The following is a 14,663-nucleotide window of genomic DNA, read 5'->3' on the forward strand; positions in this document are numbered from 1 at the left end:
GGGTCTTCTTGATAATCATTTCATTTTTCTGTGTCTTGGTGAGTGAAAAAAATATGACTTCTGTGTGTTCTCTAAAGAGGAAAAGCATAAAAACACTGCACATAACGTTGCACATTGCAGCACTGTGCTGTCCACGGCTGGTGAAGGCTCTCTCCTACGCTGCTGACCTGGCACTGCTGACTGCTTCCTTAGTTAGCATCCTGGATGTGTGCTAGGACACATGCCTTGCAACTCAGAATTCTTCATTTGGATTAATGAGGAGGGGGAGAGAGGGAGAGAGGGAGGGAAGGGACAGGGAGAGCAGAACCTTGTTTTTTCAATTACTGCCATAGCCCCTTCTGAATATGTACTACTAGGGGATAAGTAACACATTTCTTGCTGTACAAGGGTCCGTGGAGCAAAAATTCTTTGGCAACTTCCCATATTTCCATACTTAGAAAAGTATCATAATTCTTTTCCACGTTCACTTCAAATATCTGCAAGCAGTGTCTAATCTTGTGGGAAAGCTAAAGTGAAACTCTCTAGCAAATGGCATGGTTATATTCCCAGAAAGAAGAAACAGAGTTAACCTATGAAAATGAATCTTGACTGTTAACAAATGTGCTGAAATGAATGGGAGAACACAGCCCCCAAAACTGAGATGTAGGCAGGAATTGCAGTCTCCTGGGTCCCAGGTCCTAATGCACACATTTGAAGTTCTTCGGTGACTGTTGATTTAAAGTCCCAGGAACAAAGTTCAGACAGGTAAGAATTCTCATACCGTCTCCTCTGATATTTTTCCGAGCCAGAGTGCCGGGTTTTCTTAAGGAGTGTTTATGACTAGCTCCGTGGCACAGGGAACGCTGACTTGGGAGAGGCGTCAGCATGTGGAGAAATGGGTCATTGGAGCACTTGTAAAACCCGCCCAGTGCATGCTTCCAAGCCAGCCTCCCCACGGGCCCAGAGTCATCACGAACAGTCACTTGAGAACTGTGAGATGCTCAAAGAGGAAAATTGCAGAACAAAATGGGTTCAAAAGAATTTATACTTTTGTCACTTCAGGTTGAAGCCAGGGGCCAAAACTTGGATCTCATACCATTGTGTTCTACAACCGTTTAATTTGCTAACCAGACTTAACTGATCAGGACCTGCAGCCACTGCCTCCTCTTCCTCCTCCTCCCCCTCCTCCTTTTCTTCCTCCTCCCCCTCCCCCAGCATAATCAAAACAAGAAGCAGTGGGCTCTGCAGCGTCAGTGTTGTCTATCTTTTATTGTCCAGCCTCACCATGTTCATTCTGGCAGGCTGAGATGAAACAGAAAGCTGATATTTGGAGCCACTGGAATTGCAGGCCTTGTAATTTAGAAATATCCATTTTATCCCGTGTAATTTCTTCCCTAAGATTCCTCAGTCTAAATCTGATACAGGTAGGAGCCAAGACAAACAGTAACCATTTATAGTCACCCAGACCAGTTTGAATTTCACTCTAATGTAAAGCAAAAAGAGTTTTTGGCTTCATTTCAGGTGTGTAACAGGGGTAGAAAATGCATTTAAAATTTTGCAGCAAATGTTACCATATGTTTCCATAACAACTGCAAACTTTTATGTTAGAAAAGCAATAATATAAACACGTAGGAATCTTGGAACAGTAAACTATTAATTTACCAAATATAAAAAAAAAATCCAGCATGAAGGGGCTTTTACAGCCACAGAAGCCAGGAGGGGCCCAGCATCCTGTGAATTTCTCCATTATGTGGCAGAAAATGCCGCCGGTTAGTTTAAATGAGCAAATCTTTTAAAATTATAGGGACAGCGTCAATTCTCCGCAGTGCATTTTCCTGAAACAATGTGTAGTGGTGCCAGCCATGGCTGATTTTTTTCACCACACCGAACTAGTAAAATGCCCTTTAGTAGCTGCCCTGATGCACATCTGTAAAACAACTGTAGTTTGTGTGTGTGTGTGTGTGTGTGTGTGTGTTTCCCTCCTTCACCCAGAGCTTCAAACCATGAAGAAGGCTCAGGGTCCCTGCAGAAAGTGTAGGGCCCAGGAGCTGGCTGTAATGGTTGGCACGGAATATGTGTTCATACACTGTTTACACATGTTGATGAGGTCCCCAGTTTCCCCCACGTACCCATTTTGTAATATTAAAAAGGGGACAAGGGGACAACCGGATCGACCTAACCACATCTTGAGAATGAGCAGTTCATCAATAGAATTATTGAAATCATCACCAAGGCAACATCAGTCTTCTCTTCTTCTCTCTGTGGCCAAGAGATGAGTCTACTTGTAAGGGATGTATTAGAAACATGGTGATTTGGGGCTGGGGCTTTCCTTTGAAAAGGTGCATGTATTTTGTTTTGTCCCTAAACCTATCTCAGAGTGTGCCTAGGGTTTTTGAGACTTTTCCCTTTTTATTTTTTTTTTAAGTGTTCATTTGTTTATTTGAAAGGCCGAGTGACAGACAGAGACATTGAGATCTTCCTTCCATTGGTTCACCTCCCCAAATGCCTGCAAAATCTGGGGCTGGGCCAGGCCAAAGCCAAGAGCCTAGAACTCCATCCCAGCCTGCACATGGACTCAAGAAGTTGAGCCATCATCTTCTGCCTCCCAGGGTGTGCAATAGCAAGAACCTTGATAGGAAGCAGAGGCAGGATGAGACCCCAGGCACAGCAAACCCAGCTATGTTACTTTCTCATTCAAAGGTAAGCAGAGGCACCTTGGCCAGTCCTGGGCCATGGGTTAATGATGTAACTACCATTGAACATATGATCAGTGAAGAGTTAAGTTACAGAGAAGTGGCGGAACTAAAAATCAGATATAGGACTCCAAGGGGTACGTTAGGAAGTGCTCTGATATGGAGACAAGGTAGAGATAGGGGCAAAACCCTCAGAAGGTCTAGTAAAGAGAGCTGTGTTTCAGCTGGGTCAGGATTTCACCGTGGCTTCTGCTTGGCCTTCAGTCTAGAACGCGCAGTCTAGGCCTTCTTCAGTCTAGAACGCGCAGGCTGCCGAGCCCGAAATGATTCATCCACCAGGGTGCTGGTGAAGCAGGGCTCTCAGTGTTATCAGCCAGAGGAGGAACTGAAGCTAATGTCTAAGGAGCCTGTGTGAGTCGGAGAAAATTTGGCCAAGCAGGAGTAAGAGTGAGAGGCATGACTTAGGCTGGCAGAGGTCAGGTTGGTAACACAGAGATGCTTTGGGAAGACCTCTTTCATTCCCGAGTCCTTGGTGGGCCTCTTTTTTAGACCAGAAACCTAAAATTTTACCTGAGTTGTCACCGTCTCTAATTGGGCCGTTAAGAGCATTTCTCATATTCCTGTCAATTCTTTTTTTTTTTAATATTTTATTCATTTGAGAGAATTACAGAGAGAGGTAGAGACATAGAGAGAAATCTTCCATCTGCTGGTTCATTCCCTAAATGGTCGCAACAGCCACAGCTGAGCCAATCTGGAGCCAGGAGCCTCCTACAGGTCTCCCATGTGGTTATAGGGGCCCAAGGACTAGGGTCATCCTCCACTGCTCTCCCAGGTACATTAGCACAGAGCTGGATCAGAAGTGGAGCAGCTAGGACTCGGCGCTGCAACACTACTGGTACTGTAGGCCAGGGCTTTAACCTGCTGCACCGGGCCACTTCTTTTTTTTTTTTTAAGATTTTATTTACTTACTTAACAGAGTTACAGACAGAGGGAGAGGCAGAGAGAGACCTCTCACTATTCATTCACTCCCCAAGCGGCCGCAACTGCTGGAGCTGGGCCTATCTGAAGCCAGGAACCAGAATCTTCTTCTGTGTCTCCCACATCAGGGGCCCAAGTAGTTGGGCCAATTTCCACTGCTTTCCCAGGCCATAAGCTGGATCAGAAGTGGAACAGTCAGGGGCTGGCGCTGTGGTGTAGCAGTAAAGAGGCCATCTGCAGTACAGGCATCCTATATGGGCACTGGTTCGAGTCCCAGCTGCTCTACTTTCAATCCAGCTCCCTGCTATGGCCTGGGAAAGCAGTGGAAGACAGCGCAAGTCCTTGGGCCCCTGCACCTGCGTGAGAGAAGCTCCTGGCTCCTGGCTCCATATGGGTGCAGCTCTGGCAGTTGCAGCCATCTGGGGAGTGAACCAACAGATGGAAGACCTCTCTCTCTCTGCCTCTGCCTCTCTGTAACTCTGGCTTTCAAATAAATAAATCTTAAAAAAAAAAAAAAAAAAAAAAAAAAGAAGTGGAACAGCCAGTATACAAACTGGTGCCCATAAGGGGTGCTGGCACCACAGGTAGAGACAAACTACTATGCCACAGCATCGCCCCTTCTTGTGTTCCAGGGTACTTATGCTAGAAAGCATCTCTTTAGGCAGTAATGCCACTGGAGTCTAGCATTGATCATGTGGATCTTTACTATGTGTCTAACCATCCAGTATGGATAGTTAAGAAGAAAACAATCCCTGTTTACTCATTTCAGAAGTATTTATTCCTACTATGCAAAACTATTCAGACAAGAGTACATGAAAGCCCCAGCCTGTGTCTTATGCTGGTGGAGCTTATAGTCTAGTGGCAGGGGCCAGACAAAAAACAAGTAAACAAATAACACCAAGGAAAACCATGTCAGATAGGGATACATGCTGTGGGCAAAGAGGAAGGGGTTGGTGAGTGGGGGCTGGGGCACAGAGCTCTTGGGGAAAGGCCCTGAAGGGATCTCCTGGGAAGCCTGTGTGAGTGGAAAGGGAAGAGAGGGACCCTGTGACCAAAACAGTGACTGAGGGAGGCAGGAGGGGTCAGATCTAAGACTTCATTTCTCATGGTGTTAACTAAGAGTAAAAATTTAATAGGGAAGCCAGCACTGGGACGTAATGGGGTAGGCTGCAGCCTGCCATGCGGGCATCCCGTATGGGCGCCAGTTGAAGACCTGGCTGCTCCACTTCTGATTCAGTTCCCTTCTAATGCGCCTGGAAAGCAGTAGAAGATGGCCCAAGTGCTTGGGCCCCTGCACCAGCATGGGAACCCGGAAGAAGCTCTCGGCTCCTGGCTTCTGATGGGCCCAGTTCCAGCCCTTGTCGCCATTTGGGGAATGAACCAGCAGAGGGAAGATATTCTCTCTCTCTCTCTCTCTCTCTCTCTCTCTTTCTTCTCCTTCTTCTCTCTGTAACTCTGCCTTTCAAATTAAATAAAATAAATCCTTAAAAAAATGAGAATGGGAGGAGGAGGAAGAAAAAGGGTGGTAGTATGGGCAGAAAGGAGGTAGGGTGGGAAGAATCACTGTGTTCCTAAATTTGTATATATGAAATGCATGAATTTTGCATTCTTTAAATAAAATTTTAAAAAATCCAAAACTCCATTTACAAAGTTATTTGGAAATGTGTTCCCACTGTGTATGAGGAGCTGTGGAAAGCAGTTCTTCCAATCAAGTTGTTACAGTTTAGAGGTTGGAAAGCAGACATAATTGATGGTGAGACAAATGCAAAATTAAGTGGAAATGACCATAACTAAATCATGAGCTCTTTGAAGTAGTCATTATGAGTTGAGAAAGTGTTTATGGAAAGAAAGAGGAAATCAAAATGAAGCTAAAAAGCTATTGAACACCTACTATGTGCTGATCCTTTATAGGTGTTTTTATATTTATTTCTTATGGTAACCATTCAAAAGTAAGTGCCATTTCACCATTTTATAGATGATGAAATTGAATTCCAAGAAAGTTAAATAAAGACGGGTATCAGCTCCAACCCATTTTAATATCTTAGAACAGAAACAAAACCTCAAAACTAAAATAAAAAGGTCAGGTATTCAGCATAGCAGTTAAGACACCTGCAACTGAATTTGATTCCTGGCTCTCCTGACTTTAGCTTCCTGCTAATGCAGACCTTGGGAGGCAACGTTGATTGGGTTCCTGCCGCCCACATGGGATTCTGGCTTCTGACCCTGGACCTGGCCCACCCCTAGCCATTGCAGGTATTTAAGGAATGAACCAGTGGTTGAGCACACGCTTTCCCTCACCTGTCTCAAAAACTTAAAATTTTATATACATATATATATACATATATATGCTTTTGAATATCTCTGATATTTCCCCCCTCTTTCTCTCATTGATATGCTAAAATGTCACACACACACACACACATGCACACATGCACACACACACACGATCCATGTGCTTGTTTTTAAAGATATGGAAAGGGGCCGGTGTCATGACTCACTTGGTTAATCCCCCGCCTGCAGTGCCGGCATCCCATATGGGTGCCAGTTCTAGTCCTGGCTGTTCCTCTTCCAGTTCAGCTCTCTGCTGTGGCCCTGGAAGGCAGTGGAGGGTGGCCCAGGTGCTTGGGCCCCTGCAACCACATGGGAGACTGAGAGGAAGCACCTGGCTCCTGGCTTCGGATCGGCACAGTTCTGGTTGGAGTGGCCATTTGGGTGGTGAACCAATGGAAGGAAGACCTTTCTCTCTGTCTCTCTTTCTACCTGTCAAATAATAATAATAATAAAAAAAAAAAAAAACAGGAAGAAAACATTTATGAAATTAAAAAAAAAGATATGGGGAAGGAGCAGAATTCTAGGGATATTGTGACCTATTAGGAATCCAGCCTTTGGAAGAAAATCCTCTTAAATAGAACAGGTTATGGTAGCTATGCTATGCTATGCTATGCTATGCTATGCTATGCTATGCTATGCTATGGCACGGAGAGCAGACCTAGTCCTGTGGGAGGAGAGGAGAATTCATAGAAGAAGTAGGTGCCAGGTGTGACCTTGTAGGGTTGAGCAGTGCACTCAGGTGGAAAGACCCTGAAGACATTGAAATGTAGACCACACCATCACCAGTGTAGTTCCTGGAGACAAGTAGAAACTATGAGAGGAGGCATCACATAGCTGTGAAACACACCTACATTTTCCTCTTTGGTTTTAGAAGTAAAACCACCCCATTTAAAATGTGTTTCCATTACATGTAGACATCTGCTTCAGGAATCTTTTCCTTAGACTATTGTTTGAGGCATGTCCCCAGGTGCAGGTAAGGGTTGCGTGTAAGATAACCCTTTTTCACTTGAGGGAATATCCCAGTAAAAGTCCTCTGGCTTCAGCTGGGCTGGCATGTCTGACAGACGTGTAAACAGATGCAACCATTGTTGCTAATGACAGGTGATTATAAGAGGCATGGGGGCCAGGGTAATTAAACCACAATTTGACAGGAACATTTGGCAATGTACTATTTCAGCATCCGAAATATCTTTGCAGTGTGCTTCCCCCATTGGCTTGGTAACTGTCATTCATTTTTATTCTGCATTGTGGTGCTTTGAGATCCGACAGTGTTCTATCCAGTTCCTTCATGGTTTGTCGTAGGGCTCCAGAAAATGGACCGAGTATCCAAGACTCTGCCCCAGGCCTGCTGTGGTGCAGCAGCAGGAATCGGGTCTGTGACCTATTGCTGCGATTGTTTTGGACATATTACTAAGTCCGGTTTGGTGGGCGTAATGCCCTTTGGAGAGAAATATGAATTGTGTTCATATCACTGTGATTTTAGCTTCTCTGTTACCTGGATTTACCTGATGTTGTCCCCATAGATCAAAAGACAGCTTATTTGATTTTCCTGTCCCCTAAATTGCTACTACTGAAAGAAGGGAAAAGATCTCAAGTTACCAGTAATCTGTTGTTATGTGGGATGAGAGTAGAAATGGCTCATTTCTACTAAAACGTGGAATTTATCCATATATTCCTTAGATTAGAATGCAAATTAAAAAATACATTCTTTTTACTATCAGGATATTTAGCAACATTTGAAGGCTACCTCCTGCTAACTGCTAGTTATGCAGTTAACTCATGGTTATGTCTTTGCTGGGGGTGGGGGTTCCTATCTTGTATTGGATAAGTCGTGGACCATCATGGATTCAGCCTGTGTGGTTTTGACTATTGGTGGTCTTGTGAACATAGTAACATGGTCTCATCTAGTAAAATGGTGGCTACTACTGACTATTTTTAACAAAGATTTATTTATTTATTTGAAAGGCAGAGCTACTGAGAGGTGAGGGTGGGGGGAGGTGTTTTCCATCTGCTGGTTCACTCCACAGATGGCTGCAACTGCCGGAGCTGGGCTGATCCGAAGCTAGGAGCCAGAAACTTCTTGGTCTCCCACGTGGGTGCAGGGGCCCAAGGACTCGGACCATCTTCCGCTGCTTTCCCAGGCCACAGCAGAGAGCTGGATCGGAAGTGGAGCAGCCGGGATTAGAACCGGTGCCCGTATGGGATTCCTGCACTGCAGGTTGCGGCTTTGCCTGCTACTCCACAGTTCTGGCCCCCACCATGGACTATTTATTGTGGTCCTGGCACCGGTCTAAAATGAGCACCTTGCCCAAGAAGAGTGCCATAAGTTGGCCTCTCAGGATTCTTGGTATAGAATGTACCTGGCTAGCTTCAGAGATCGGTGAAGCCGAGCTTTCGGCGAAGGCCAGCTACAGCCCTGATAGCTGTGTCTCTCAGCCTCTTGTGATTTCTCCAGGCGGGACGTAGAAGGAAATGAGCTTTTGGGTGCAGTTTTGCTTAACCCACAAGAGAGCCGAGCCACTGTGACTACTGCCCCTCCCACGTGGAAGACTGGCGGCCACCTCCTCACTGCATCGGGCAGCCTGGGAAGCCCGCGGCCGGCTTTTACATTCTGCTCCAGGCTGCCGTCAGTTTCTAAGCAGAGGCTTTTTTAAAGCTTTGTCAGTTAGGTTAAAAGGTGTTCCACCCCCGGTGTATAAAAGAGAGAGCGAGAGATTAAACTCACTAAGCCTGCCATGTTCTCTGTAAAATATCAAGTCAAAATGATTTTTAAATCCAAAGTTACTAGGCTTAGGGGGTGTGACCTTGAGTGAAAGCAGCCTCGGAACTAGGGAGGAGAGATCTGTGCAAAAGACAATTGGCCCAGAGGCTGGTGGCCTCGGGAAAGCTACTGAAGCCAAAGCGAATTTGTCTTCTTTCTCTGCCTCTTGGCCAACCAAGCACTAACCCCACGTAAATACCCAGCCTGACTCCCAGGCCTCTGAATTCCACACAGCAAGCCTTTTGCAGAGCGCCTGCTTACTGCAAAGCCTGGGCCAATCTCCAGGCCGTTCCGGGGATAAATAAGACAGGGGCTGTGCCCTTGGGAGGCTTAACGTCAGGTGAGTACCGCTAGGAATTAAAAGTCTCATTCAGCCCCTGCTAGGGCGTTCAGCTGCGGTGCGTGCTTGGCCAGCTTGTTTCATCCTAAAGAGTAAGAGTACTCGCTAGTCCCCATTGGGTGCTTCTCTGTGCCCGGTACTTTGGAAGTGCTTTATGTGAATGAACGACTATCGCCATGGTAGGTATTTTTGTCACGCCTGATTTTTTTTTTTTTTTTTTTTTGGACAGGCAGAGTGGACAGTGAGAGAGAGACAGAGAGAAAGGTCTTCCTTTGCTGTTGGTTCACCCTCCAATGGCTGCTGCGGCTGGCGCACTGCACTGATCCGAAGCCAGGAGCCAGGTACTTTTCCTGGTCTCCCATGGGGTGCAGGGCCCAAGCACTTGGGCCATCCTCCACTGCACTCCCGGGCCACAGCAGAGAGCTGGCCTGGAAGAGGGGCAACCGGGACAGAATCCGGCGCCCCGACTGGGACTAGAACCCAGTGTGCCGGCGCCGCTAGGCAGAGGATTAGCCCAGTGAGCCACGGCGCCGGCTTGTCACGCCTGATCTTAAGAGGGAAACTTCCGGTGGAAAAGACCTCAAGGACCTTTTCCCAGGGGCACGAGGCTGGGAGGCAGAGGAGCTGGGGTTCCGAACCACAAAGTCCGGTTCTAGAGCCCAGGCTCTATGCTCGTGGTACTCTGATGTTAGCATCCGAATCGCCATTTGGGCTTGTGAAACACAGACTGCAGGTGTTGGGAGTTCTGCATTTTGACGCTCTCAGGTGATGCAGATGTCCATAGCTCTGTGCCAAGTGGAGAGAGAGCCATGGAAGCCTGTTCCTGTATAATACAAGGCAAAAGGGAAATACCCCATGACAGTTATAAACGGAATGCTCTGAGAATACCAACAGCCACACAGCAGTGATATCATTTATTATTGTTGTTGTCATGACAGCTAGCGTTTCCGGAGAGCTTGCTCTGTCCTAGGCGCTGTTTTGTAATCCTGTAGCCATCGTAGCTGTCACTCTGGGCTAGCTCGTCTAACCCATATGACATCCCTGTGAGTTAGGTGCTCTTGTTATCCCATTTGCCTGCTGAGGAAACTGGGCAGAGTTCCTAAACCTGCCTACATGACGCCAGCCCGATTCCAGCAGCTAAGCTCTTAGCCACTAAGAGAACAAGGAAGAGACATAGGGAGTCAGAGGCGCATCTAATGTAGTACTTGGGGCAGCCCCTGAAGAGGAAAGGGGTACAGGGAAGGCTTCCCAAACGGAAGGGATGTGTGCAAAGGCCCCGGGGCATAAAAGCACATGGTATGATGGGAAATGAGTAACAGTGGAGATTTCTGGGTAACCCACATGGCAAGAAATGAAGGCTGGTAAGGCTGGAAAACAAGGTTGACTAACCTTGAGAATGAGGAGTTGATGATGCTCAAGACTGAACGTTGAGCTTCCGAGCACCTTGTGAGGGGCGCCCCCTCGCTCAGAACTCATCTCTGACGACCTGCAGGCAGAGTGGCAGCACTGTTCTTTGTTCAAGATGCTGTGAGGCCTTCTCTCCTCTGCCTTGCATGACCTGGAAGTCCCCATATCCGCTCAGAGGACAGTTGGGTTTCCAAGGTTAGCGAACCTGGAACAGTGAGTCAGACGCTGCTAGGGGAAAGATGTTTTGAACATGGCCACCTCACACACGGATGAGAATGTGTGTGCATGTCGGTGAGCGCGCGTGTGTGTGTGTATGTGTATAAGTCCATCCATGGAGTGCCCTTGGAAGATGCCTGCTGTGGCGCTGGTGCCGCAGTATCATTGGAGCTGCCAGTTTGTTTTATTTCTGATGCCGCCCGGCAGCCCCTGAAGGAGGGGAAGCATGAATTCCTCTCTCCCGTTTACTAGACTTTCATTATATTGTGCTTACAACCACAGTGTGAGCACATAAAATGTTAAACATCAGCGGGCGGAAAGAGGCTCCCGTTGTCTTTCCTCTGTCGCCGGGGGACTCTGGCGAGCTTTGCGGGGCTGCTGCTGTCAGTGTCACATGACATGAAGCATTGCTCAGTAACGACAGACATTGAATATGAGTGACAGGCACTCTGACCACAAGGAATGGGTTCAATTACCAGAGATGGCGGGTTACCTGGGATCAAACCAAAGGGCCCAATTGTGCTTGGTTTTGACCCCTTGACTCCCAGATCCCGAGCCGCAAAGACAAATGGCTGATTAACCAGCCCCCTAACCCTCTTTTTTCAGTGATAAACTTGTTTGGATTTCCCTGTCTGGGGTAGGGAGGGAAAAAAAAAAATCTGTGTGTGGCGCGTTTCTGAAGGTAACACGATCAGAAAGCGGCAGGGTGGGGGTAAGCCATTTCTGTCTCTCACAAGCACAGAACTGAAAACTGTCATTCTATCTTGGAATGGATCTAGGACAGTGTCCAGAAATCAATACAAGATAAATGATTGCTCTCTTAACCCCACCTTTCTTCTGCTGCAGTGGTTACATCGCTCCCGTTCACCTGGAGCCAAGCTGACGCCAGGGTAGATGAGAGATCCTGCCATCACAAGCTCGCCTGTTCCCTCCCTCCTGCCGGCGGTTCTGCCGAGCACCGAGCGCAGCACTGTGCTTGTTTACAGTCCACTACTTGTAGCCCCCAGATAAAGTCATAGCGAGCTACCCAATTAAACTGTCGCAGGCCGCCCTCACTTGACTCACTCCGCAGAGTCATTTAGGCAACAGACATTCCTGACTATTAAAGCCAGTACCAGCATGTCTCCAGTGCTGGAGATAAAATGAATGAAATTTGTTATTCTGGACTGACACTTGATCCCAGCTGTTGAACTCATGCTATTGCACCTGAAGTTTTTCTTTATGGTAATTGCTGTCTGTGTTATTATTTCATATACTAAATTGGGGAAAATTGCAACAGGTATTAAATTCTTTGAGCTAATTCATGGGAGTTTCATTGTGCATTCTTCCAAGGTGGATTCCACCTTCTGTTCGAGACTGGAAAGATGGATTTTGCCAGCCAGATGCACTGGCTTGTGTTTCATTATTATCAGAGACATTCCAATTTTAGGTCTGGTCAGGCATTTATCAGCTTTCCCTGAAATCTGTTTTCAAATATACCTCGGCTCCTAAATCAGTCAGCATCTGTTGGGGACTGCCCCAAGGAATTCAGTGATGATGACCGACACCGACAGTGATTTGCGCCCGTCTGGTTGATCCGAGACAGACTTGGTGGTATCTCTCGCTGTGTGTATGCTCAGGAGGACGGCCAGTATGAAGTGGGTCGTCCCACTGGGCACCGTGGGAGTCCCAGCTCGAACGGGGACTGCTTGAGCAGCTCATGTGGTGGCTCTCCAGTGGGAACTCACTGGAACAAGTCTGCAGAAGGTACGATGCCTTGCAGCCTCCCGGTGCATCGCAGTCACCTGACCTCACTGTCTCCTCATCTGTAACCTCCTTCTCCAGCTCTCTGCTCAGTCAGAGGAGGTCATTGCAGAGTCTGCATAGTGGCATATGAGCCGTATTTAGAGTGTGGTGCAATCCCCAAAGCCTCTGTTTCGGTAGCAGATAACACGGGAGAGCAGTTCTTCCACAGCATATTCACTGTGTGCTTAAAGTCAAGGGCGAAGGACCCAGAGGAGAAATCAGGTCCAGTTAGTAGGGGCAGTACCATGTGTGCTGTCACATTAAGGCTTTGGGGGAGACAGTAACCCCAATCAAAATGTTAATTTCTATCTGAAGATCACACCTGAAAGACCTAAGCAGGGATTGGTCTACTTGGGGGACATACTATCACCAGTAGAATCCCAGGGTTTTATCACATCCACACCAGGAAGCAGTTAACAGACTGTATTCCATATATCTTTTAAGAGATGTATTTATTTGAAAAGGCAGAGTTACAGGCAGAGAGAGAGAGAGAGAGAGAGAGAGAGAGAGAGAGGTCTTCCATCTGCCGGTTCACTCCCCAAATGGCTGCAACGGCTGGAGCTGGGCTGATCCAAAGCTGGGAGCCTGGATCTTCTTCCGGGTCTCCCGCATGGGTTCAGGGGCCCAAGGACTTGGGTCATCTTCTGCTGTTTTCCCAGGCACATTAACAGAGAGCTGGATCAGAAGTGGAGCAGCCAGGACTCGAACCCATGCCCACGTGGGAAAAAATATGGGTCGGCCCAGTGTATTCCATATTTTGATGAAAGCAAAATGTGAGAAACTTGAGCCTGAAAGTAAGGGAAAGAAGACATAGGACTTTGTGATTATATTTGATTTATTGCTCTACTCTCATCTACCAACAGACTATTTTATGGCTCCTCTAAAACAAGGACCTGGGAAGCCCATTTAAAAAGTCATGCTATGGTGGGGGTGGCTGGTGCTGTGGCATAGCAGGTAGAGCTGCCACCTGCAGTGCTGGCATCCCATACAGGAGCCAGCTCCCTGCTATGCCTGGGTATTTATGTGGGAGAGCTGGAAGAAGCTGCAGACTCCTGGCTTTGGATTGGCTCAGCTCTGGCCATTGCTGCCATTTGGGTAGTAAACCAGAAGCTGGAAGACCTTTCTCTGTGTCTCTACCTCCACTTTTCTTGTGACTCTGCCTTTCAAATAAATAAATCCTGTAGAAAAAAAGTCATCAGAAAATCCTACTCATGTGCTTTCTTAATGTAAACATCTGTGCTTTGAATGATAGTGTCTGGTATTAGCTTATGATGGAAGATTTCTGTTGTACTTAGAAGCTGAAGTCTGGCCAGTGCCGCAGCTCACTAGGCTAATCCTCCACCTGCGGCACCGGCACCCCGGGTTCTAGTCCTGGTCGGGGCGCCGGATTCTGTCCCAGTTGCCCCCCTTCCAGGCCAGCTCCCTGCTGTGCCCGGGAGTGCAGTGGAGGATGGCCCAAGTCCTTCGGCCCTGCACCCGCATGGGAGACCAGGAGAAGCACCTGGCTCCTGGCTTCGGATCAGCACAGTGCACCGGCCATGGCACACTGGCCACAGTGGCCATTGGGGGGTGAACCAACGGAAAAAGGAAGACCTTTCTGTCTGTCTCTCTCTCTCACTGTCCACTCTGCCTGTCAAAAAAAAAAAGAAACTGAAGTCTGTAGTTTGTGGGGCCTCAAACATACCCAAGGTATGGTGGTCTGGGTTATTTCTGATATTCAGAAGCTTTGTTAAAGTAAATTGTTTTGAAATTCAAATCTGCTAAAATTGAATTACTGTAATTTATAGCAAGGTTCAGCATGAGAAATCTGTATTTTCTTTCCCAACTGAGAAATTGAAAGAAGTATTAGTCTTTCATTGATACATGAGATGTATAGAGTCTGTATGGAGTATCAAGTATAAAATTTATTTTTAAATCCTAGTAGATTTATTTTCCCACCTTCAAATCCAATAGCAAGAACTGACATTTTCATCTAAAGTAAACTAAGATTAGTCGTTGTTCTATATTCTGAAATTACCCAACGTACAACAGTTTTAGGTATTTTAAAATGATGTATCCACAGGCAAACAGTGATTTGCTCCCAGAGGCCCTTCAGATGTGCATTCATTCTTGTCTTTGATATTTGAGGGTCCTAATGCTATCATAATAACACATGTAAAAGTTGCCATACAGT

General features: G+C 46.9%; 1 protein-coding gene across 8 annotated transcripts in view; it reads left to right on the forward strand.

Moving 5' to 3' along the window:
- The window catches only part of FTO (FTO alpha-ketoglutarate dependent dioxygenase), a 416,527-nt gene that overhangs the window by 257,876 nt on the left and 143,988 nt on the right, over positions 1 to 14,663 (forward strand). Inside the window, exon 9 of one of the 8 annotated variants that reach the window (XM_089318677.1) lies at positions 11,552 to 12,010. Within the exon in view, the coding sequence (XP_089174803.1) occupies positions 11,552 to 11,588 (37 nt within the window). The 3' untranslated portion in view covers positions 11,589 to 12,010. 8 annotated transcript variants of the gene reach the window in all.

This window comes from Oryctolagus cuniculus, chromosome 18, assembly GCF_051225735.1.
Source record: "Oryctolagus cuniculus isolate XC-2025 breed Fujian yellow rabbit chromosome 18, ASM5122573v1, whole genome shotgun sequence".
In the NCBI taxonomy this organism is placed as follows: domain Eukaryota; kingdom Metazoa; phylum Chordata; class Mammalia; order Lagomorpha; family Leporidae; genus Oryctolagus; species Oryctolagus cuniculus.